The sequence below is a fragment of the Schistocerca cancellata genome, chromosome 4 (genome assembly GCF_023864275.1).
Source record: "Schistocerca cancellata isolate TAMUIC-IGC-003103 chromosome 4, iqSchCanc2.1, whole genome shotgun sequence".
NCBI classification, from domain to species: Eukaryota; Metazoa; Arthropoda; class Insecta; order Orthoptera; family Acrididae; genus Schistocerca; species Schistocerca cancellata.
The window spans coordinates 511,441,961-511,469,171 of NC_064629.1; the positions used below are offsets into that span (position 1 = coordinate 511,441,961).

General features: G+C 38.6%; 1 protein-coding gene across 6 annotated transcripts in view; it reads left to right on the top strand.

Moving 5' to 3' along the window:
• LOC126183194 (solute carrier family 35 member E3-like) overlaps positions 1 to 27,211 on the top strand; it is a 174,130-nt gene that overhangs the window by 105,852 nt on the left and 41,067 nt on the right. For all 6 annotated transcript variants that reach the window (XR_007536703.1, XR_007536704.1, XM_049924945.1 and 3 more), the window contains exon 6: positions 20,855 to 20,954. Coding sequence is in view for 4 of the 6 variants with exons in the window: in XM_049924945.1 (XP_049780902.1) it covers positions 20,855 to 20,929 (75 nt within the window). In the remaining 2 variants the exon portion in view is untranslated. The remainder of the gene's footprint in view (positions 1 to 20,854; positions 20,955 to 27,211) is intronic.

Genomic DNA, 27,211 nt, shown 5'->3' on the forward strand with positions numbered 1-27,211 from the left:
TAAGTCATCTTGCATCTTCTTGACACCTTACCATACACCACAGCATCATCATTAAACAACCACAGATAGCTGCCCACCTTGTCTGCAAAATCATTTATGTATATATAGGTCAACAGTGGTCCCATCATAATTCCCTGGGGCACATCTGACGATACCCTCGTTTCTGATGAACACTCACCACCAAGGACAACATATTAGGTTCTGTTACTTAAGAAGTCTTTGAGCCACTCACGTATCTCTGAACTTATTTCATATGCTTGTACCTTCATTAACAGCCTGCAATTGGGCTCTCAACAGCTATTCAACCATTTGCTATGAGTGCACATTCCATACACCATCCATCCAATGAAGCTCAGGGTAGTGAAACTCTCTCTGAGATTTTCTCATATTTCTCCCATCCCTTCCTACTTGTAGGAGACTGTAATGCGTATAATGTGCCATGGGATCTACATCAATGTACCCTAGGAGCTGAACTGTTGCGATTCCCATTGTGTCAGAAGAGCTATTTTCGGTTCCTGCGTACCAAAATGCACAACTTTTGTGAACTCACAATTAAACAACCACAAAATAAACTTAAAAGTCCATAAAACCTAAATGAGCTGGATCATCATAAGCAAGCAAATAGATGGTAGAAGAATAATACCAGAAAGTCCATTAACCCTTGCAAATTCATCATCAGTACAGAAATTAATAGCCCATGTAGCAGTCCATTGCCTGACCCAGTAGAGAACAGTCAGGTTCCAGTAGCATGTCACTAGGATGCTGTCAACAGTCTTCACTCAGCAAATGATATGACAGTGGCGGGAGGACAAGGTGAGTTGCTGGGAGCTGCTGTGCCCTACAACCTGTTTGACTCATGAATATCGAAATCTTATGTGGCTGAAATAATGCCATTACCTGTGTGAGATACATGTCCTCTCCCCCAATTCTCCCTGGAGTTGGTTGATATGACTGAAACTGTCTGGGACAGTGACAAAGATGACGAGCCAGATAGGAGGAAGTGTAGGTGGGTGTCTTGTTTATTTGTTCCACCAGAGGAGGCTGCATCTCCATGTTTGATGATGGTGGGGAGACTGGAGGTTCCTCATCCATCTTCACATCCGTAGGTGGCAGTGTGTCCAGAGTGTCACACACATTTGTAGTAATGTTCTTGTAGATGACCGCGGGGGTGGTGTAATGGGAAGACATCGCAAGTGGTGTAACACTAGGATAATTATTTGGTGGGGGCTGAGCTGTTGCTGGCTCAGTGGACAGCAGACAAGGGTAGAGCTAGTTTGCATGGTACACACCATTTGATTATATGTTGAACATCATGTGGTTCAATTGGCTGTGATGACATCTTGTACCCATTTTGGGACCCAGCCATATGTGTGGGCCCTGACAGTGGTTACCACTGCATATTGGGGAGGTCCAGTAACATGTGCTGATGATGTCAATGTAAAATTTTAGTTGGTGATCAGCCTTTAGACTGTTAAAAATGCATGTGCCACATCTTCCTTGTCAGCAAGAGTGACAGTTTTGATCATTTGTGTTTTGAATGTGTGAACAAAGCTCTCAGCTTTGCTGATAGAGGCAAGATGAAAATGGGCAGAAAACATGTTGGATGCTATTGTTTCTGCTACAATGCATAAAGTGAATGGACTGAAATTGTGGTTCCTTGTTGAGACCAAGGTGTAGGAACACCCTCTGCGTCAAATATTTTTTTTAGGGCATAGATAGTTGTGGCTGATAATGCAGTATTTGCGTGAGCTATGTAGTGAAATTTTGAGAACATATCAATGGCCACTAGTCATATTTAAGTGAGGAAGGGGTCTGCATAGCCCATGTGGACATTCTCCCACAGTTGCTACAGCATCAGCCAAAGCAGAAACTTCTCTAGTATTGCTACCTGGGTGGTGGTATCGGTAGTGTAGCCTTGGACAGCATATTCTATGTCCTGAGACATGCCTGGCCATTATAAGGGCCACTTTGCTAATTCCTATATGCGCATCATTCCTCAGTGGTCTGCATGCAACAGCTGCATGATTTAGGGACAGAGACAAGTAGGAATTGGTACCCAACACTCATCCTCAGCTTTTGAACAGAGATGGTTGCCTCTGATGGCTTGTAGCTAATGTTGTAGCAAGTGCAGCATTTGAAACTCAGCAGCAGCATTATTGGGCAGGCATTTGGGCCAGCTCTTGGTGATGAAGGTCAGGACCTGTTTGAGGAGTGGGTCTTCTGCTTTGGATTGAGTAATCTCATACTTAGTAATGGGAAATCTGTCAGAAATATCCTGTAGTTTCTTATCAATAACAAAACACATTGGCTCCTGTTCGTCAAAGTGTGGGTTAGGACCCATCGGGAATGGGGAGAATGCATCTGTTTTAGCATGCTGAGATGGGCATCTATAGTGTAATTGGCTGTTGTACTTGCTTATGGATAGGGACCAGTTTTGTTATTGCTGAGCTGTTTGTAGCCTCCTTCGAAACTGGCTGAAAAGTTGGTTGTGGGGATGATATAGTACTAATAATGTATTCCACACCAGAAATTTGCATTCCAAACACTTTACTTGCATTTAGCTGTTGAATACATTACTGTTTATTTCCAGTTACTGTCTCATTTGCTTTAATTACAGTACAGATAAATAGACAGCCACACACTATGCTCAGATGTTATCCTGTAATTTTGTCAAGTACAGTAATGTAACACTGAAGTAACTATTCACAACTGTTCAAGTGTGATGAACAAATATTTAACACAGTCCCAAAATTGTAGTCTTAAAGCACTGTCTTTCAGCTCCAACGTTCAAACAGGTACAAGCATGATGCACACAGTGATTATCATTTGGAAATAACATAGTTCACAATGTGCTCCTATTGTCACAGTGAGCATTGCTGAATTTTACACAGTCTATACTAATTTGTACATATTCATTGTCCAATTAATCATTAAAACAGTCAATAAATCATTGAACAAACTCCTGGACATGAAATTTACATAAAATATAGTACAGTTTCTGACTTGTTACTTGTACTAACTCATCTGTGGTACGTTTTCCCACATTGATGGAGTAGATATTGCAGGTTTCATAACTCTCCACACCCTGAACTTAAAATGGTTTCCAACATGGCTCTTTTATAAGTTTGCAATAATTGAAACTAAAGTCATGTGTTGTTGTTAACCACATTTTCACAATTTACAATTAAAGATTTCCATTTCTGAATAACTGAATAGTGGATGGAGATTCATTTTTACAAGGACTTTCAGATACACTAATAATTCCTGTTGAATTAAGCTGATAAATTTGCTAAATATGGGATTCTATTTCAGAAACAATGGTTTTACTAAGGATATTAATTACTCTGTAATTAAATTAGTACAGGTGTTGCTAACATATTTTTGACATTGACTGCATGAATGCTTTACTTATTTGTATAGCTTTTTCATCTACGTTATCGAGAAGTTAGTAACTGGGTATAGGTTTACAAATGAACAATGGCAAAAAAATATGAAGTTACTGATATATTGTAATTAAATAGGTTTGGACAAAATAATTAGCTCATTATACCCCTGATAACCAAAGGAATGTAACAGATAATAAAATTAAGTTGGTTAAGCCCTGAGTCAATATTTGAGATTTTTAGTTATTGTACACATGCCATATAAATGACATCAGTGACATCACAAAACTTGCATAATAATAATAATAATAATAATAATAATAATAATAATAATAATAACTGATTTTGGGAGGGTGAAAAGCATAACAGCTGGAAGTAATCCACCTGCTTTGTTATATCTTTTCTCTGGTATATGGCTGTGAGGGCTGAAGAGAGTTACCAGAAGTTTGTAGTCAGTAATAAGGAGGAATTTCACTCAACAGAGGAAATTATGAAATTTTTGGACGCCAAAAATGATTGATAAAGATTCATTTTCTATTTTTCTGTAGTTGAATTGAGCATAATTTAATGTTTTTGATGTGTATGCAATAGAATGTTCAGTGTCACCAGGATTTTTGTGATAAAACTGCACCAACACCATGTTACGTGGCATCAATGGTGAGGATCAATGGTTTACTGGGGTCAAACATCGCTAGCTGTGAGGTATGGTGAAGCCCTTTATGCAATCAAAAATCTATTGGCAAGCAGTGGTTCATTGAAATTTGATACCTTTTTTCTCAGAAGTTTGAGAGGTTTGGCTCTTTCCGATGCCCGAGGGATAAATTTCCGGCAATAATTGACTATACTCAAGAAGTATTGTGAAACATAAATAAAAGCTTTCAATGAGGATTGTAATTCATTGTGAAACATTAATAATGTGTATGTGGAGGATTGTAGTTCTGTAAGGTTAGTCGGTGGATGGAGTTTGCTGGCGGCTTCGACGTTTTCATTTGTTGAGTGTAAGCCACCATACTGAGCATGTATCGCAGTTAGTGAACTTTTGATTTAAAGAATACACATTTCTGTAATCTTCAACAGAGGCAGTTGCCTTGTAAATTTAGGCAAAGGAAGCAAAGATTATATAGGTGTGCTTCTCTCATATTGTTAGTAATAAGGTCGTCATCCAGATAGTGCTGCACAGGACATCATGGATAACCTGCTCCAGATACACGTTGAAAGAGAGTGATTGTAGGATAAGAGGCCAAAGAAAAAATTGATGACCATGAACTGCTAGGAAACCTTGTCCATTTTAACTGTAGATGCACCTTTCGTACATCAGTTCTGATAAAATATTTTCCTCATACTAGTTTTGACATAGTTCTTTGGGACAAGCAATGGGTCAAGTATCTACAACTGATTGATCATTGACAGTTGTTGTAAAATCTCTGCAGACATAAATTCTGCCATCAGACTTAGGTGGGTGTGAAAGAAACGGGGAGACCAAACATGTTTTGACTACAGTCTGAAGCAATGATGTAAAATTATGTCTGTTGAGTTTCTTGTAGTAGCCATCACTACACAATGACCATGGAGGGGAATGCACTATTGGCTGTAGTTTATTAGAGCCTGATGGGCTGGAAGCAATTGGGAAGTTCCTGTTTTCATTTGAAATATAAATGGTTGATCAAAAGTGGCAAGTGTGATCCAAAATTTCTGCAGTTGCTCTGTAAAAAGATATAAGTGAGGTAAGATGATGTGAACTTGTTTATGCTCATGCTGTGACTCAGGAGGACATGTGTGGCTGCCACAGATGCTGGACATGTGGCTAAGCTTGTGACATTCTGAGCAGCATACATGTTTATGAGGACACTGCTATCAGATGTACATGCTTCAAAACTGTGGCCACCCATTCAGAGGACAACCATAGGGGTAGTCTGAATCTGAATTGGATGCAGAAGACTGGTTACCTGAATGAGGCACAGAACAACAAGCTTGCTTAGTACAATATTCACTGAGGATTAGAAATCTGAATCCGATTTTGCAATTTCTTGTGGTAACGGAATGAACTATGAACAGAAACACAGTGTTGTCACTATTAGATGTTGAGCAGTCTAAGTCCTGGTACAACAATTTTCTGTGGGAAGGGGATGAGCTATTGATAGAAGACACATCTTGTTCCTCTTATGAGCATTTTGCCTGACATGGAACTTCATGTGTTTTAGCAGCTTTGAGAACCTCTTCTAGGGTTGGCTGTCCAACTAGTATTTGTAAACGTACTTCCTGGTGTGGAATGGACCAAATAATTACACCACACACAAGATAATCTGCATACAACTGATTGTGGCTCTAGTTAGTGCATGTAAAGTGACATCAGATACTGGATTGTAAGGCATACCCAGGAGCAGATATATATTCGGATCACATTTTAGTAGTGATGAAGAGTAGGCAGAAGTTTAAGAGACTAGTTAGAAAAAATCAGTGCTCAAAGAAGCAGGGTACAAAAGTCCTAAGGAATGAGGAGATACACGTGAAATTCTCTGAGGCTGTAGATACTGTGATAAGGAATAGCTCAGTAGGCAGCTCAGTTGAAGAAGAATGGACATCTCTAAAAATGTTGTTGAAGTTGGAAGAAAAACATAGATACAAAGAAGGTAATTGCCAAGAAACCATGAGAAACAGAAAAAATACTTCAGTTGATCAATGGAAGAAGGAAGTACAAAAATGTTCTGGGAAATTCAAGAATGTATATATATAAATCACTTAGGAATAAAATAATGAGAAAGTGCAGTGAAGCTAAGGTGGAATGGATGCAGGAAAAATATGAAGAAATTGAAAGAGAAAGGATTGTCAGAAGGTCTGACTCAGTGTACAGAAAAGTCAAAACAACCTTTGCTGAAATTAGAAGCAAGGGTGGTAACATTAAGAGTACAATGGGAATCCCACTGTTAAAAGCAGAGGAGAGAGTGGATAGGTGGAAAGAGCACACTGAAGGTCTCAGTGAGGGGGAAGACTTGTCTGATGATGTGATAGGAGAAGAAACAGGAATAGACACAGTGAAGCTAGGGGCTCCATTATTAGGATCAGAATTTAAAAGAGGTTTGGAAGACTTGTGATTAAATAAGGCAGAAGGGATTGATTATATTCCATCAGAATTTCTAAAATCATTGGGGGAAGTGGCAACAAAGTGACTATTCATGTTGGTGTGTAGAATGTATGAGTCTGGTGATATACCATCAGTATTTTGGAAAAACATTACCTACACAATTCTGGACAATGCAAGAGCCAACAGGTGCAAGAATTATCACACAATCAGTGTAACAGCTCATGCATCCAAGTTAGTGAAAAGAATATTAATAGCAACCTCAGACTTTTTGCAGTTGATGCAAGTACTGTCTGAAAGAATCTGCATAAATATTCAGTCTGATCTCGATAAAATTTCAAAGTGGGCCAAAGATTGGCAACTTGCTTCAAATGTTCAGAAATGTACAATTATGCACTTCACGAAATGAAAAAATTATACTATCCTATAGCTATGGTATGAGTGAGTCACAGTTGGAATCAGCTAATTCATACAGATACCTGGGTGTAACACATTGTAGGTATACAAAATGGAATGATCACATAGGCTCAGTTGTGGGTAAAGCAGTTGGTAGACTTCAGTTTATTGGTCAGATACTAGGGAACTGCAATCAGCCTAAAAAGGAGACTGCTTACAAATCACTCTTGTGACTGGTTGTAGAAAACTGCTCAAGTGTGTAGGACCCATGCTAAATAGGAGTAACAGGGCATACTGAACATATACAAGGAGGGCAGCATGAATGGTGACAGGTTTGTTTGATCCATGGGAGAGTGTCGCAGAGATATTGAAGGAACTGAACTGGAAGACTCTTGAAGATAGACATAAACTATCCCAAGAAATTCTGTTAACAAAGTTTCAAGAACCAGCTTTAAATAATGACTCAAGAAATACACTACAACTCCCTGCATATCTCTCACATAGCGATCGTGAAGATAAGATTTGAATAATTACTGCAAACATAGAGGTATTCAATCACTCTTTCTGCAGTCCATACATGACTGGAATGGGAAGAAACCCTAATAACTGGTGCAACATGACATACCCTCAGCCATGCACCTCACAGTGGGTTGCAGAGTATAGATGTGGATGTATAAGAATTATATACAACAGAATGGAAAAGAAAATTGAGAATCTGTTAGATGACGTTCAGTTTGACTTTAGGAAGGGTAAAGGCACCAGAGAGGCAAGTCTGACATTGCAGTTGGTAATGGAAGCAAGATTGAAGAAAATCAAGGCACATTCATAGGATTTGTCAACCTGGAAAAAGCATTCAACAATATAAAATGGTGCAAGATGTTAAAAATTCTGAGAAAAATGGGGATGAGCTATAGGGAAAGATGGGTAATATACAATATGTGTGTATAACAAGGGTGTAGTCGTTCATCCCTACTGTTCAGTCTATACATCAAAGAAGTGATTATGGAAATAAAAGAAAGATTCAAGAGTGGAATTAAAATTCAAGGTGAAAGGATATCGATGATGATAAGATTCACTGATGCATTGCTATCCTCACTGAAAGTGAAGAAAAATTATAGGCTCTGGTGAATGGAGTGGACAGTCTAATGAGTACAGAATATGGACTGAGAGTAAATCAGATAAAGATGAAAGTAATGAGAAGTAGCAGAAATGAGAACAGCGAGAAACTTAACATCAGGATTGGTAATCATGAAATAGATGAAGTTAAGGAATCCTTCCACCTAGGCAGCAAAATAAACCATGGCGGTTGGAGCAAGGAGGACATCAGAAGTACACTAGTACTGGCAAAAAGGGCATTCTTGGCAAAGAGAAGCCTACTAGTATCAAACATAGGCCATAAATTGAGGAAGAAATTTCTGAGAATGTATATTTGGACACAGCATTTTATGGCAGTGAAATATGGACTGTGGGAAAATCAAGAAAGAAGATAATTGAAGAATTCGACATGTGGTGTTAGAGAAGAATGTTGAAAATTAGATGGACTGACAAGGTAAGGAACAAGGAGGTTCTCCAGAGAATTGGTAAGAAAATGAATATATGGTAAACACTGACAAGAAGAAGGGACATGATGGCACGACATCTGTTAAGACATCACAGAATAACTTCCATGGTACTAAAAGGAGCTGTAGAGGGTAAAAATTGTAGAGGAAAACAGAGCTTGTAATACATCCAGCAAATAATTGAGAACCTAGGTTGCAAGTGCTACTATGAGATGATGAGGTTGGCACAGGAAAGGAATTCGTGCCTGACCATGTCAAACAAGTCAGAAGACTGATGGCTCAAAAGAAAAATTACATTTGCAGGAAAGACCTTGAAGTTCAGCTGTGCACGATATGTATTATTGACTAGAGTGTTTGGGACACTGAAAAACTTCTCATCTGGCTGCTACTGCATCACACTTTGGTTCATAATATGATGAAAATAACTTGCAGCTTTCCCAAAGTTGTAAAATTTCTGGATCTAATAACTACTAAGTTTGAGAAGCAAATTCAACTCTTAGGATGAGGAGATAGAAGACGTGTGTTGCAGTACTGTATCAGAAATGTTACATACCTAGAAGTGCAGGGAGAGGTGCTAATTATAGGTTTCCCATTCATCAGCGTCTGGCAGAAAATGTGGAAATGGGTGGAAGCTGGTGTACTGGCTCTGCTTCTCACAACATGTGTGGCAGTGTTTGTTGGCTAGTGAATCCATCCACTTTTCTAATCAGGTCTGTTGCTGTTAATATTGTTCCTGTTGCAGCATTAATTGCTGTTGCCAAAGTTAAAGAAACTCTGGATCCATGTTTGCCTTCACTGAACATGTCCTATGTCCAAGTGCTGTGCACTCATCATTGCCACTTTTGTATAAAATTGTTTGGTTCCTTTGTGCTAATGTGCACAACTTTTATTAAATTACAGTTAAACAGCTTCAGAATAAAGTAAAATTTCATAAAGCCCGAATGATCTGGGTCAGAGTGGGTGAGAAACTTGATGCTGAAAGAATGACACCAGAAAGTTTATAAGTCTTCACAAAGTTGTTGTCAGAACAGGAATTAATAGTCTGTATAGCAATCTGTAGTCAAATCCAGTAGAGAGCAGCCAGATTCCAGTAGTGAGCAGCCAGATTCCAGTAGCATGCCACGATTATAAAGACATTCTGGCCTCTAGGTGGCAGGACCAGGTAAGTCAGTGGGAGGGCTGCCTGAGTTGCCATTCCCTGCAACCTGTTTGACTCAATGCTGTCAATATCTTCTGTGATGGAACCACTCTCATTACCTGGGTGAGATATGAGACTGTGTCTTGTAAATACTGGTGATAGCATTAATTAGCATTGCAATAGGGTCATTGTCTCCCATTGACATTATATTCTGATCTCCTGTCCTTGCAGACACTGCACAGTGAGGAGGGGTCAATGACTTGCATTCAAGTGACTACTTCCCCATTTGGATGTACCTCTGATAGAACAGTTCCTGAAAGGAAGCTAGCATGATTAACACTTACCACACAAAACTGTATGTTGTACACCCAACAGGTTGTTTTTCAACACTGAGAGAGTGTTCCGAACTGGGTGGACCACATTAAAAGCATTGCCCACTATACTACTGATTTATCTATCCCAAAGTTCTCAGGCTCACTTTAGATGCATCATGACCCGTGATAGAATGATGAGTGTCACTCTGCAGATAGGGTCAGGTGGGTGGCTTTGCAATGGGTAAAATCCTAACCATCTGCTAAAACCATATGGTTTTTGGGATCACGAGGACAAAGAGATGAAGAACAATCAATGAGAACAAGGAGAAATCATAACAAGTATTTATACATTTGATAAATGATTCTTCTGGCTCTATACAGGTATGGGAAGCTATGAGGAGAATATGTTGCAAATGTTTCAGTTTGCCAATAATTGCTGTACTGAAGCAGTAGTGTCTGCAACCTACACCTGGAAGCGAGGCATAGTGCAGACAGTGGCAGAATGCTTCATTGTGATTGCTGCTGCTGCAAATTAGGATCTAGCTTTCCACATATGCTGGACATTAAATGGAAAGGGGCAACTGAAATTTCAATTCTAAAAATGCCAAGAATACAACTACCCCTTCTCTGCTTGGAAGTTGGAGTGTGCATTGTCTTAGGCCAAGAGTACTGCACCAGGTGATGGTAAAATCTAGTGCATCATGTTATGGAACCTTAAAAGGAACATGTAGTGCACACTCACATCTCTTTTTAATAAGATTTGACTGACTAGAGACAGTCATGACATATGGATGGAGATATCAGGAAAGGTCAAGTCTTTCGCAGTAGTTGTTGTTGTGTAGCGCTATCTAGCTGTGGGGAAACATGCTGGAATGTGTGGTCTATTGGCATCTGATCTGGGTCCTAGAATCACAGAAACTACCTAGAGACTTCTAGTGAGGTTGCAGGGGGTATTGTTAAACCATAACAATCTCACCCTGCTGGAGGTGGCATTACAACAATCTTTCCTGTGGAGACAGCACCCATAGGTGTTATGCCACCTATGAGGAGGCATAAAATCCCTGATCCACTCCACAAGTGGAGCTTCTGGGGATGTCTACCCATATTCAGAAGGTCCTTTCTTTCCAGACAGTTTTACAAGGCATGCTGAAAAGTAATGCTTACAATTTCTTTATTCTCTTCTCTATATTGGTTGAGGTATTACATGTCATGCATATTATTCGGTTGACTTTCCCACTTTCCTGACACAAGTTGCAACCCCCTCGTGATACAGGTCACTCAATTGTAATTAATTATTTATTGTGTCAAAAGTACAGAAATATAAAAAAATATAAGTGCTGACATAATTTTACACAAAAGAAGACCAAAAATTGGACACTTCAAGTGAATTTGGTGTAGCTCTCATAAGGTCTTGCACAGTGCAGGTGGTTGGTAATGAGGAACACTGAAGGAAATGGCTGTTAGTCTGCTCAGTGCCATGCTGGCAAAGAAGTGAGTCCACAAGTAACCCCAGGTCCGCAGATTGGTCTTGCATCTTGTTGTGTTTGATCGTAATCAGTTGAGAGACCTCCATATTGACCACTTCTCGAAATGTCCAGGGGGAAGTTCTTCCTTGGAGCCATCCATTCTGCCAAATACCAACATTTCTCCCACTATTGCGAGGTCCTTGCCACATGTGGATTCTCGATGAGAGCCTTGGTAGTTGTCAAGAAGCTCTTTCTTGATTTCAGCCTAGGATGTGTGGGCTGACGACCATATAGTAGATGGGCTTTCTTCATTGTGGCCTTACTTTTCTCATATCTCACAACTACCTCACGCCTGATTTCGGGAGGAGCTATGCCAGTGATGCAGTGGAGTTTGTCCACAGGAGTAGGTCTTAAGCAACCTGTGATAATCCGGCAAGAGTCATTTAGAGCCACATCAACATTCCTGACATGACTGCTGGACTTGTACCATACCAAACATGCTGCCACTTTCTGTTTGGTGTTTAGGCAATGCTTTTTATATTTCAGTGCATGATCCAGAGTTACTCCAAGATATTTTGGAGTAGGATTATGTTTGAGTACAATGCCTCCCCAGGATATATTTAAGGATCTACTTACCTGTTTATTCTTCAGGTGGAAAACACAGGTCTGAGTCTTGGCAGGATTAGGTTTCAAGTAACTCCCATGATAGTAAACAGTGAATTCTTCCAAAGATTTTGATAGTGTATCTTCTACAGTCTCAAAACAGTCAGCTTGAGTAGTGATAGTGCAGTCATCAGCATAAATAAAGCTTCTAGTTCCTTCAGGGATAGGTTATCGTTGGTATAGATGTTGAATAATAGCGGAACAAGCACACTGCCTTGTGGTAGCCCATTTTTCTGAGTTCTCCATCTACTTTTCTTAGACTGAAATTCCACTAAAAAATCTGCAGTTCTGGAGAAGGTTTCTAATATTGCACATGAGTGTGAAGTCTTTAGTTATATCATAAACTGTATTCAGAGGGAGCCGATGGTTGATCATATTGTGAGCCACGGACAGATCAATAAAGACAGCACCTGTAAAGAACCGTTTTTCATATCCATATTTGATTCGTTATGTTAAGTTTAATATCTGAGATGTGTAACTTTTCCCTTCTCTGAAACCTGCTTGCTGTGGTTTTAGAAGAGGCTCCACCTTTCTAATCATTCTCTGAAGAATGGGTCTCTCCAGTATTATTTTGTAGTGGTGACAGAGTAAGGAGATAGGTCTATAATTTTTGGGATCTTACCTATTCTTTCCTGGTTTTGGTATGGCAATTACTCTTGCTTTTCGCCACACTTTAGGGATCTTGCATTCTCGAATACAGTTGTTCATAAACTCCAGTAACCAAAGCATTGTAGCAGGACCAAAATTCTGGATTTGTTCAGCTCTAATGTCATCCAATCCTGCTGCTTTACCCAGTTTACATTTATCCAGGGCTGAATTCAATTCTTCAAGAGAGAAAGAAGGAGATAAGATACTATTATCTTGATCTGTTTGCCTGAATAATTGTTTCCTCTCTATATTTCTGGGTTTAGTTGATTTGCCATTAATGAGGAGTTGGTGAGCAATTTGGTTTGGTTTAATAATAACATATATGTTGACCTGAGTGTTATCATTACTCAGGTGATGTAGTAGTCTCCAGGCCTTTTGGCTACTTTTACTCATGTCACAGTCAGCCATTAATTGTATCCATTCTTCTCTCTTAGCCTCAGATATTGAAGAGATGACATTCTGTGCAAGGCTTGATGTGGCTTCACTGATAGGATCTTCTTCAATGTTCCTGTAGTATTCTTCAAGAAGAGTGGCCATTTCAGGTATTATACCCTTGATGTAGTTCATTCTGCACCTCCTTGGAATTGATGCTCAGGAGGAGGCATTAACGATGTTAACAAAATTCTCATTTTGTTCTATTACAGATTAATTGTACTGTATAATAGGGTGGTGTGTAATGTAACCAAGTCAGTGTGTGAAAACAGTGTTCTATAATCAAGTTCCTAACTGGAAGAAATGTGCCTCCAATTAAAATCCACAGCAGAACGAAAGCTGTGTACAGCATTGACTGTATCGACCTCAGTAATGTGTGAAGTTAGGTTGTTCATGCTTTTAATGAATGAAACAGTGATGCTAACCATAACATATGTGACAGAGCTTGGAATGTTTCCAAAACTTAAACAACATCTTCAAGGACTTCACTTTAATGGTGATGAAGCAGTGCAAGCATGGGTGAGGTTGTGGCTCTGTCAGGAAAGCCAAACATTCCACAGTGGTGGTATCAATAAACTGGTCTCTTGTTGGGAGAAATGTGTTCACTGCCAGGGTGATTATGTCAAGAAATAAAATATTAATACATGAGGAATAAAGAAGTAGAAAGTTAATAAAGTTTGTTTTATTGAAAAAGTTTTAAGGGTTTTCACATAAAAAATTACTTTTCAGCATGCGCTCATAGGTGTCATGTCAGTGAAATTCTGTTAGAGCATGTTGTCACCACAGATCCATTTTAAGCTTGACTGTTTGCTGTAGCAATTTGCAGCATTACATTTACAGGTAAGCCTCCTATTTGGTGCTCAGTGTTTATGGGTAACTTTACTGTTAAGTGCTCTTCTTCAACTTTACAATGACTACTTGTCACTCACAACTTTTGATAAGATGGTTGGAGGAATGGGAACATAGTACAGGATTTTACATTTTTGTCAGAAAGATGTGTGTATGTTAATTTTAATTATCCTTGTTGTCTTTTTAACCACACATACTAAAAATTAATGACATTGCTCTCAGTTTTTAAAGTTCAGTGGAGTTTCTGAGTCTCAGTTTTGATGAGAGGCTTACTTGATTACTGCTCCTGAAGTATTTAAATGCCCAACACCTAAAGCCATTGTTTAAACTACAGTGCCTCAGCTGCAGGTTGTGGGGAGAGGACCAAAAATGGCCTCTCCAGCCCTACAAGGTTTTTGTGTGATCTTGCGTTGCCACTTTCATCTGGCCATCACATCTTAAAATGATTGATGTTGTTTACCATGAGGGGATTTGGCTGGCAACATGAGCATATAACACCAGTCATATTCCCAGCCTCTCTGTTAAGGCTGGTGAGCCACTACTTGTTGTGAGGCAGGAGATTCTCATGGTGTGTTGCATATAGAGTCAACTCTCAATGCACAGTCACCAGCATTCCATACTGTTGTTCACCTGAAAATGAAGCAAATGTTCATAAAATTACTGTGAGCAACAAGGCCATTTCTGATTCTTACTAAGGAGGATCTATTGACACTTAATACAGTCCATATTGATGTGCTTCATCAAGAGTGGAGTTGTTCACCATCCTAGTTAATAAGGAGACCCATGATTTTTTTATGTTTAACAGGTTTCAGAAATAATTTCATCCCAAATTACATTTTAAAATCCATGTTTTACATATTTTGATGCTGTAATTTATAGTGATTGGTCTAAAGAGGAGGATTCCATCAGCTGTGGTGTGTTACTTCCTAAATATACCTGCAAAATTACTTACCTAATAGATTCATAGTGTTTGATGCTGAATTATATATGATCTTGAAGGCACTGTGGTGGTTAAGAAGCATTCATGCTACTGAATTCCTCATTAGGTCTGACTCTTTAAGTGCCCTTCAGGCTGTACATCATGTGTGTGCAGCAGACAAACAAGTCCAGATGATACATGACTCCCTTCTGCACCTGCATAGACAAGAGAAGCTGTTATCATTCTGCTGAGTACCAGGGCATGTGGGAATTAAGAGAAAGGAGACGAATGATGAAGCAGGTAAGGATGCTTGTGGGGCAAATACAATTACACAATGTGCTGTCTCCATACATGCAGTCATCTCATTGTTGATACACTGTGTTTAGAGTTAAGGAACAATAATATGTGGCAGTGAAACAAATGACATTGCCTCTTGCTGGGCTTTAAGGTCCAAGGAATTAATTTTGATGTACCATCTGATAGTCCGCTGTCCAAAGATGGCACTTCCTTCTCTGGTGAGAAGACCTACTGATGTGCAGTGTTCAGTGTGTACAGTTATCAGTATATCACATGCACAAAGCATACAACTACTTCCACCATCCTACCATAGGGAAGGATCTTGACAAAAACCTGAAAAAATTCTGGTCCTGTGGAAGATCACTAAGTGGGTCACAGGCTTCTATCCAGTCAGTCATTGACCAGTCTTGTGTGACAATAGAACACAGCAAAAGCAAAACTGAAGTTTTAAATTTTGAATGTGAAAGATCATTTATGCAGAAGTGTCATACAGACATACCATCATTTGATGGTCACTTGTGCTCCCTTATGGAGGACATACAAATAGGCATCTGTGGCATTGAGAAGCAACTGAAACAGTTGAAAACAAGTAAACTGCCAGGTCCGGATGGGATTGCAATTTTGTTTTACAGAGGGTACTCTACTGCATTGGCTCCTTCCATAGCTTGCATTTATTGTGAATCTATTGCCCAATGCAAAGCCCCAAGCAACTGGGGAAAAATGCATGAGACCACTGTACATGAGAATGGACCCAAAAAATTATAGATCCATATCCTTAACATCGGTATGCTGCAGGAGTCTTGAATGTATTTTGCATTCAACTATAATAAATTCCTTGAGGTGGGAAAGATTCTGTCCACAAATTAGCATGGATTTAGAAAGCATCACTTGTGTGAAACTCAGCTTATGCTTTTCTCACACCCTGTAAACCATGGAAGAGGGGCAACAGGCAGATTCCATATTGAAACTTCCTGGCAGATTAAAACTGTGTATCAGACCCAGACTCAAACTCAGAACCTTTGCCTTTCACGGGCAAGTGCTCTACCACCTGAGCTATCCAAGCATGACTCACAACCTGTCCTCACAGCTTCAATTCTGCCAGTACCTTGTCTCCTACCTTCCAGACTTAACAGAAGCTCTTCTGTGAACCTTGCAGAACTAGCACTCCTGGAAGAAAGGATATTGCAGAGACCTGGCTTGGTCACAGCCTGGGGGTTGTTTCCAGAATGAGATTTTCACTCTGCAGCAGATTGTAAGCTGATATGAAACTTCCTGGCAGATTAAAACTGTGAGCCGGACCGAGACTCGAACTTGGGACTTTTGCCTGTCGTGGGCAAGTGCTCTACCATCTGAGCTATCCAAGCACGCCTCACAACCCGTCCTCACAGCTTTGCAGAAGAGCTTCTGTGAAGTTTGGAAGGTAGGAGACAAGGTACTGGCAGAATTGAAGCTGTGAGGATGGGTCGTGAGCTGTGCTTGGATAGCTCAGATGGTAAAGCACTTGCCCATGAAAGGCAAAGGTCCCGAGTTTGAGTCTTGGTCCAACACACAGTTTTAATCTGCCAGGAAGTTTCATATCAGTGCACACTCTGCTGCAGAGTGAAAATCTCATTCTAGATTCCATATTCCTAGATTTCAAGGAGGTGTTTGACACTGTGTCCCACTTTAGGAAGGTCCAAGCATATGTAATAGGTTCCCAGATTTGTGAGTGGCTTGAAGACTTAAGTAATAGATCCCTGCACATTGTCTGCAACAGCAAGTGTTCATCAGATACAAGGGTGTTGTCACATGTGCCCCTGGGAAGTGTGAGAGGACCACTCTTGTTCTCCATATACTTAAATAATGTGGTGGATAGGGTGAGCAGCAGTCTGCAACTGTTTGCTGATGATATGTAGTATGTGGGAAAGTATCATCATTGAGTGACTGTAAAATGATATCGGATGACTTAGGCAGAATTTCTATTTGGTATGATGAATGGCAGCTTGCTCTAAATGAAGAAAAAAGTAATTTGAGAGAGCTGACCAGGAAAAACAAGCCTGTAGTGTTTGAATACAATATCAGTGGCACGCTGCTTGACACAGTCAGCTTGATGAAATTTGTAGGTTAATGTTGAAAAACAATATGAAATGGAACAATCACATAAGGATAGTAGTAGGGAAAACAAATGGTAAATTTCAGTATAATGAGAAAGTGTTAGGGAAGTGTAGCTCATCTACAAAGGAGATTGCATTTAAAACACTTGTGTGACCCATTCTTGAGCATTGTTCAAGTGTTTGGGATCCCCACCATGTCAAACTGAAGGAAGACATTGAAATACTTGAGAAATATTCTGCTAGATTTGTTACCAGTAAGTTTGACCAACAAATGAGTGTTACAGAAGTGCTTCGTAAACTTAAATGGGAACCCTGAAAAGAAGAAGACTTTTCTTCATGAAACACTGTTGAAAAAGTTTAGAGAACAGGCATGACCACAGAATAATTCTACTGCTGACAACATACATTTTGCTTAAGAATTGTGAAGGTAAGGTAAGAGAAATTAGGACTCATACAGAGGCATATAAACAGTTTGTTTTCCATCACTCCATTTGTGAGTAATATAGGAAAGGAAATTATTAATAGTGATACATGGCACCTGCCATACACCATACACCATATGATAGCTTGTGGAGTATCTATGTGGATGTAGATGTATATTAGTTTAACTACTATTTAATTTAACAGCAGAATTTACTAAATTTATGTTTCTCTGTGAGCGGAAGTGAGAATGAACTTCTGACCTACCCAACTGTCTGCACAGACGTCTGTAGTAGCTGGTGCCTCTGTCAAATGTCTGGCTGAAATTTTTTTGATGAAAGTAGGTTATTGTCAGTAATGTAGTCCACATCAAAACTTGATTCCAAACATATTAATGACACTTTTATGCTGCCTGAAATACTGCTTGTTGTCAGTTCAGGTTTCATAAACTTCAGTTCGGTTCAGGTAAACAAAAAGCTACATACTGCACTTGATTGTATTCTACAATATAGTTTGAGTGCAGTACCCTAATATTGACATAATTAATCATAAATGTCTTCATGTGGAAAATTGGTAGTCAAAACTGTCAATTATTAGAGCACACAACACACTGTCCTTCTGAGATAATCAACATAGCACAGAGAACAAAATGTGCATAATAAGTATCAGTTTTCATAAACCATACTGTTCAGGGCATAACTCTGTTGTCATGGTTGATTATTGAAGCTTAACATAGTGAATAATTAAAAGTTCATATCCTAATTAATTACTGACCAGGCTGTAGAGTAATAAGCAACAGGACACAAAACAAGTCACGAATATGGTACACTTTTTTGGGTTAATGTATCCACTGGACCGACTGTGGTACATTTTCCATATAGGTGTTACTCAATTACAAACTTGCTGCAGACTGACTCTTTCATGGTAGGGGTGGATCTTATAAAGAGTTGCATAAGAATAAACTCTTATTTTTAAAGCTACATAATGCTTTAAAATTTGTCTAGTTTGGAATTTACTGTTTTCGGTGAACTTCTTCAATAGAATTTTGTATTGGAGAAAAAAATACTGCTTACAAATTTATAAAAATACTGGACACTATCTTTCTTCTACATTGTGAATCCCATCATTTACATGAATGAGTGCCATATTCCAAATTAGAGTGAATTTCATGAAATCATTCATCAGTCCTTCAATTAAATAATAATTGATGCAGAAAAATTCAGTCAATGAAAGTATGTGATGAAAGTCCAGAATCCTACAGTAGTTAGGACAGAATTTACAATGAAAAGTGACAGCCTCTCTGAACTTCAAATTCAGCTGACTCAGGGGATTATTAATTTCAGGAAAAATAATGCCTTAATTTAATGATGGAATTTTGTATTATAGAGTATTATAGGTCCTAGTACCTAAACATGTCTCTTAGCTCATCCCAAAGTTGCAGACTTGTACTGTATGAATAGTTTCAGTTAATCGTATTTTCTAACTAACATGCTCTGTAGCCAAACTAATTATGCCAATGGATTCAGAATAATCAGATGAATGATTTGAGTAATGAAGTTGCATTGAGCTAAGTCTAGCTATGAATTTGTAGTTTTCATGTACCTGTATACATTACAAAAAGGACTATTTCAGAAATCTAATGAATCTGGGGAAGAAATATACTAATTATTGGGGGATGGAAACATAATTGATGGAAGGTACCCAACTTGCTATGCATCATACTGAGCAAAATGGATCAGAATTCCATTTGATATCTTACTTTTTAAAATGCATTTTATCCACAATCATCTTATCTCAGATTATTTTAATACTTTAGTGTTGATGGCCACAAAGTTTAAAACAGAGTGAGTGACCAAAACGTGGGGAATGAAGGCGGATATTCCACTAATGAATGGTGCTTGTGAAGGATAGTTCTACCATTCCTAATATGCTATAATATCTAAAGATTTACCAGTGTGTATCCAGGTAAAAAAAAAGTTTCTTTGCTTCTTGGTAAAAGAAACCAAGAGAAGTGACACTCCATGGCATGGGACTTGTATTTCAAAGGAGTAGGACCAAAGTCACCACTCATCATAAAATTTAAGTTTTCTGTGACTTCCTTAAATATCTTGAAGCAAATTGTTTCCTTAAAAACATCCACATGGGATTTCCTTCCTCTTTCCTTGTTGAGATGAGTGAATGGAATGTGTGTCTAATGGCTTACCACAAATGAAATGTTGACACCAACTTTTCCTTCCTCCCTAGCAGAAAAAAGATTATAGCATTTTAGAGTAATTATCTTCAGAATATTAAATGTCATCCTCATTGTGTCAACTACTGAGCTACTCAAAGTGCTATTGTGTCAAGTAAACAAAGTAGTAATGAATTTTGCACCTCTTCTCGGAATCTTTCTATCTCTTCTGTTAATCCTATTTGGCAAAGACTCTAGAAAGTTTAATGGTAGTTAAAATGAATCAGATGAGAGGTTTTTTTTTTGTATACAACCTCTTTTGTAGATAATCTAGGCTTCATTAGCTAATGAATACATTTGACATTTGTTTTCCCTTTACCAGGTCCATGTTTTTTGGTGTTTTTTGTGTTATATCACTTAGCATGCTCACAAGTAACTGTTTTGACTGCCCCAGTGAGATGATATTGATACTGTAACCAAGCATCATCATTTTGGGTGCTTTTGCTTCTCTTGCAGATGCATTCTGTAATAATACCACTCATTTGAATTGGGTGATATCATCTGCAAACAGTGTCTGAAAACTGATGAGTCATTTTCCTGCTCTATAACATATTAACTGACTTACTTATTCTAAAGAAGTTTGCAGTAAAAATGCTGTGTAAAGTTCATAAATGCATATCTAGCTGAAGCTTCGTCAAAGGCCTAGAGATTCTCACACTTGCATGGCAATACATGTGATTAATTTTGTGATTAATAATAAGAGTGAACTTAGGATCAGTTGTGCAGTTCTCAGCCTCACCAAAATCAAGCTGCCAGTAGACATCAGGTAAGAAACTGAAAATTCCAAGATATTTACAATCAAAATAAAAGAACCTACGAACAAATCATGGGGACTACTATGAGAGACCAGATGGTCCTATACTGTGGTAACCTTTTCTTGTTCCACATAGTTGTATGTCTTCGTTTTTTGAATTTTCATTTTCTATGGACTTTTGTGATAGTAAATTCATAATTGGCTTTCCTTCCAGGTTACTGAGCTGAGACCAGTGCCCAAAACAGTAGAAGAAGGTTTCCAAATACTCCCTGGTGGTAGGATTAGCTAGTTTTGTTTCTGGAAGCTGAGCACTGGTAAGAGCACTGAATAAATTTTTCACTGCTTGTTAACATAATTTTTTTCAGATTTTCAACAAATAGCCTAAAATCATGATTTCCATATTTATAAGTTCATTTATATGATAAGAACACATATTCATTTAAGTGCTGCACAGAGTTTACAAAGATGGTGTAACATTTAAATGTGATATGACTCCAAAGAGATGCCAGTGTTCTAGTGATAGATCTTAACTCTGAAGATGATATTCTGATGGAAATAATATACCAAAGCAAAACTCCCACTATAAGGGTATACATTAGTTGATTCTGCCCTGACATATTCCTTGCAGATTGGTGGAGTTGCCATTTATGCCATAGAGAACATTTTGAGATATACTAATGGTTCAGAATTGCGTAATGAACAGTTGTGTTGTTCAGAAATGTTTGAATTTACTTGTATAAATTTTTTAGTGATGGTTTTTTTTAGATTCATTAGTTATCAGTTCAGGGTCTTTTCCAGCAAACTTGAAATTATGTAACTTCTCTTTACAAGAAAAATATTATTATAATTCTGTATAGGGATTCAGTACTGACTTTATGGGAGAGTTCATACAGCAGAAAGAAGTAGAACATATCCTTCACTCATTTCATTTACCTTCAAATATGAATTTTCATTCAGGTTCAGTGTGAAATCCCTTACTAATATAGGATCAAATAGCAAGATACTAATCTGAAAGAAGCTGATATAGCAGTCAAATTTGTAATAATTTCCTATAAATTTGTCTTGATCACAATATAAAGATGGAGCTAGATAACCGATTTCAGGTGCTGAACAACCACCTTTGCATCTATAAAAACCAAAGGAAATGGCGATCAGTTCTACATCTACATCTATGCTTCAAAAGCCACATTAAGTTGATGGTATGTGGGAAGAACAGCAGTTGGTAAGCCTCCTTGCGAGTTCAGTTCTCTCAGATTTTACCTTCTTGACTTTGCATGAGATATGCGTAGCAGGAAGAGATATATTGGTTGACTCTTCTGGGAATGTAGACACTTGTAATTTTAACAGAAAACCACACTGTGATTCAGAACATCTCTCCTGCACCATCTGACACTTGAATTGGTAGCACATCTCTGTGACGCTTTCACATTTACTAAATCACCCTGTCATGAAATGTGCTGCTCTTCTTTGAATCTTCTCTATTTCCTCTATCTGGTACATATCCAATACTGATGAGTAATTTCAAGTATTGGTTGAACAAGGGTTTTACGTGCTACGTCCTTCATGGATGAATTACACTTCCTGAATATCTAGATCTACATACATATGTACATACTTGACAAGCCACCATCCATTGCATGGAAAAGGGTATCTTGTACCACTGCTCATCATTCTATTTCCTGTTCCACTCAAAAAGGGAGCAAAGGAAAAGAGACTGCCTTTATGCAGTCTTGATTTCTCTTATCTTGTATTCTTCGTCCTTACATGAGATATATGTTGACGGCAGTAAGATCATTCTACAGTCTGTAGCAAATGCAGCAGGTTCTCTAAACTTCTCAATAGTGTTTTTGCAAAAAGAACATCTTCTCTCCAGGAATTCCTATTGGAGTTTATGGCACACTTCTGTAGTACTTGTGTATTGATTGTAAATACTAGTAACAAATCTAACAGCATGCCTATAGACTGCATTGATGACTTCCTTGAATCTAACCTTGTAGGGATCCCTACAAGCAGTACTCAAGAATGGGTCACATAAACATTCTTTATGTCGTCTCCTTTACAGACGAGGTACACGTTCCCAAAATTCTCCCAATGAAATGTCTCCTTCCATACAATTGATCTTACACAATCATTCAATTTCACATCACTTTGCAACATTATGCCTAGGTATATAATTGACATGACTGTGTCAAGCAGTATGCCACTAATACTGTATTTGAACATCAGAGGACAGTTTCTGCTACTCATCTGCATTAACTTACATTTTTTTCATATTTAGAGCAAGCTACAATTTATCACACCAAATCAAAATTCTATCCAAGTCATGTATCTTTCTACAGTCATGCCACCATTTGCTTCTACTTCTTGTAAATCTGAATATGATAGTGCAATAGTAAGAAAGGTTATCTGACGGCTTCTTTATATTGTGACCAAGCAAAATAAATTTATAGTTAGTAATCTTAATATCAGGAGGTATCAGAGAAAACATGAGAAATGCATAGTTATGTAAGACTGCAAAGGGCTTAGAGAATCAGTTGTCAATTTATTTACTTCTCATTTTGTAATTTTGCATGCATGGGAATTATTAAAAAAGTATAAATTTCCAGTATTTTTTCAGTATGCTACAATTAAATAATTCAAATAGTAGGGCAATAATTCATTCCATAGTGAAAAGTTGGTTTTATGTGAAATTTCCTACTATAATTATTTATATGACAATATTATTGCTTACTTTATTATTCATGTCAAATCAAGTTATATGTGTGTTTATGGATAAGCCACTGCTTGAGCTGCTTTTTAAAAGTGCTACCTGTCAACATACTAAGATCTTTTGGTAACAGACTATGAAAAACAGCTCCTTTGACACAAGGGCTTTAGGCTGTTAATTTTCTCTTAACCATATGAAAGTCTGCTTTTATGTCTTGTATTATGGTTGTGAATTCCCATGTTCCTGTTTCTGACCTTAGATTCCTCTCTTTCACTAGCACAATGGTTTCTAGCATTTACAGGGCATAAATTGTGAGAATATTGAATCTAGTCAGTAGGCTTTTACAAGACATCACTTGTTTCACTTTCCCTGTGATCCTCAAGGCTCTCTTCTGCAATATAGAAACCCTTGTCATATTAGTGTGGCAGATCCCACCCCACAGTGCTATGCTGTAAGAGAGGAAAGGGTAAAATAAACCAAAAAATGCAGTCCTTAGGGTTTCAGAATTCATTAATAGTGATAATCTCCTTGATACATATAGACTGGATGTTATTTTGTTTGCAGACATGTTCAACTTGCTGCTTCCGTTAAAGTTGGTCATCTACGTGTAAACCCAAAAATTTACATCCAAAGAGGTTTATTGGCAGAATCTCATCAATCACAATATTTGTCTATTTGTACCACTCAGCTTAAAGTGAATAATAAAGTTTTGAATCTCTTCGATAAGGCTGATCTTACATTCTGTGCAACAGATTCCATACATGTCATCAGATTCCAGGCATTTCATCAGCATACATAGAGATCAAATGCTTATTATCTAGAGAACTTGAGAAAGCATTTACATAACATATGAATAAAAATGGAGCCCTGAGGAACACCAAAATTTTTATTTCTTATTCTTCACTGTCTCTTCTCCAGTATTGCCCAATTATCAAATATAATTTCTGTACAGTGTTGTCTACATTTTAAGAACATTTCTAGCAATTGCATGATCTTTCCTGTGGCACAACTCATCACAATTTTTGACAAGAACACGTTATGATGTGCTACATCAGAAGCACTGTAGGGTCCAAGAATACCCTTGCTGCTTGGGACCTTTCATTTCAAGTTTGTAATGGTCGGATTGTACTGTTGACATAGTACTTGGGTCATTTCTGAAACCACGCTGGAAATTACCTAATATGTTGTATGCATAATTTATTTAATAGAAATTGAGCATTTCTGGTTTACAGTTCTGCCAAAGAATACATCACCACTGAGTTTCATTGTATATCAATGCAAATAAATGTGTATTTTTGAGAATTTTTGGAAGCTACCATTGTCCTTTACATAATGTATGAGCTCAAGCACATAATCTATGAGCAGTCTGTAGACAATCAGCGTTGTGATTTAGTTACTGTAGCAGATATTCTGACTAACATATTGTGTTACAGTTAGTTTTCCCTTAAATAGGAGTAGCCCTATATATTATCTGCATTCATAGTAAATTAACTCTGTTTCTGAGTCTGTTAATAATTAACATCAAAACATTTTAGGAAACTAGTAATTTTTACCATAGGTTTTTGTGTTGCCTTGTATTGTATTGTATTGTATGTTAACCGGGGACTTAGAAACGACAGAGAGGCTCCGTCCCCACGATGACTACTGAAGTCCACTTCACCCCTCCACCACCCCACACCAAACCCAGGGTTATTGTGCGGTTTGGCCCCCAGTGGACACCCCCCCACCCCCCCAGGGAACTCTCATCATCACCATACAAGTGTAACCCCTATGTTTGCGTGGTATAGTAATGGTGGTGTATGCATATGTGGAGAACTTGTTTGCGCAGCAATCGCTGACATAGTGTAACTGAGGCGGAATAAGGGGAACCAGCCCGCATTTGCCAAGGCAGATGGAAAACCGCCTAAAAACCATCCACAGACTGCCCAGTTCACGGGACGTCGACACAAATCTGCCGGGTGGATTCGTGCCGTGAACCAGGTGCTCCTTCCGGCCCGGAAAGCCATGTGTTAGACCGCACGGCCAACTGGGCAGGCTTGTGTTGCCTTAATGGAAATCTCATTTTGTGTATTTGCTTCAATTCCTATAGGGAGTTAGCAACTTTGTAGCTCATCAGATTAAAACATAATCAGCAGGCTTGAATTAAAGTTATTTGTTCATGGCCTTGTAATACAATTCACCAGCCAAAATGCAGTCCCACTGTTAATGCCATTCTCAAACATGGGATGAGTTGGTTGACATTCAGAAGCAACTGGAAATTGCCCTGACTAGTGTCAAATGATGGACAGCTGTTGTGAATCGGTGTGTTGGAAGAGCTTCCAAGAGCTGTATACCTGTAATATTGGTACCAGAGGATCCTGTTCCTCTGCAGAATGTACAGGATTTGTCACTACTCATTCACTTGACTGCAAGTAAGGTGTCAGTGGTAGATCTAGGCATCCTGTACAGAGTGGATGGGGACCAGGAAGGACTCAGAGTGTTGTACGGATCCTCCTAACCACCAAGTTTGAGGTTCTGTCTTTCACTGTAACTGAAACTGAGTTAGTGGGACTCACTTAACCTGTTTTTTGTGGTGTCAAGAGGAAGCAAATGCAAAGAGCAGGTGTCTATTAATTGTCAGCAGTTCAAACATATGGTGAATGATGGTACCCCTTATGGGAATAGCAACAATGGACAGGGAAGGACACCAGGTGCACTCAGTGTGTATGCCTGGGGGGCCTCATGCAGTGTGTTGGAGAAGCTATTCCAGCAGCCATTTAAGGAACAGGATGCAGATTATGGCACACATTGGAACAAATGATGCATGTCATCTGGGCTCCACAGTCATACTTGTGCCAGCAACTTGCAGAGAAGATTTAGAAAGCCAGCCTTGCACATGGAGTTCCAACAAAGCTCACAATTTACAGAATTGTCCCCACAACTGATCATGGCCATTTGATTCTGAGTCAAGTGGGAGGACTGAACCAGAGACTTCGAAAGTTCTGTGACTTCCTGGATTACCACCATAGGCTTGATAACTGTTCGATCCCTGTAAATGGGTAAGGTGTGCCCTACACATCAGAGGCTGCTTCTCAGGTAGCTGACTCTGTGTCGGGTGCTCACAAAGGTTTTTAGATTAGGTAACTCTCCATCCAATCCAGATAATGATAGCATAGAAAAACTGGAAGGATCAGTGTAAGACTGAAAGAAATGCCTCCCAAAGGTGAAAGCATTAAAATCCTAATGGTAAACTGCTAAAGAATTCGCAACAAAAGTGCCAGAGTTTGAAGTGCTCATGAAAAGCAGCGAAGCTCAATGATGCTACATGCAGAAAGCTGGTTGAAACCTGAAATTGATAGCAGTGAGATTTTGAGGGGAAATTTAAGCGTATATTAGAAATTGAAGTTGCATGTGAGATTGTTCAGACAAGACTCAGTATCAAGAGTGGGCATAAAATGATAATTGAATCCTCCTGTAAACCACCAGACACATCTCCAGATGTATCCCAAAACTTTAGAGGAAACCTCACTTCACTTGGATATAAGTTCCCCCGTCATACTGTAATCATTGTTGGAGACTTTAATCGCCCAACAGTTAATTGGGAAAATTACAGTTTTGTTAGTGGTGGGCATGATAAGACATCCTGTGAAATGTTACTAAATGTGTTCTCTGAAAACTACCTAGAACCAATAGGAATCACACTCATGATGGAAATATATTGGATCTGATGGCAAAAAATAGACCTAACATCTTTGAGGATGTCCACATCGAAATTGGTATTGGTTTCCATGATGCAGTTGTGGCAACATTGATTACCAAAGTGCAAAGAACAACTAAAACAAGCAGAAAGATATATATGTTCAGCAAACTAGTTAAAAAATTGTA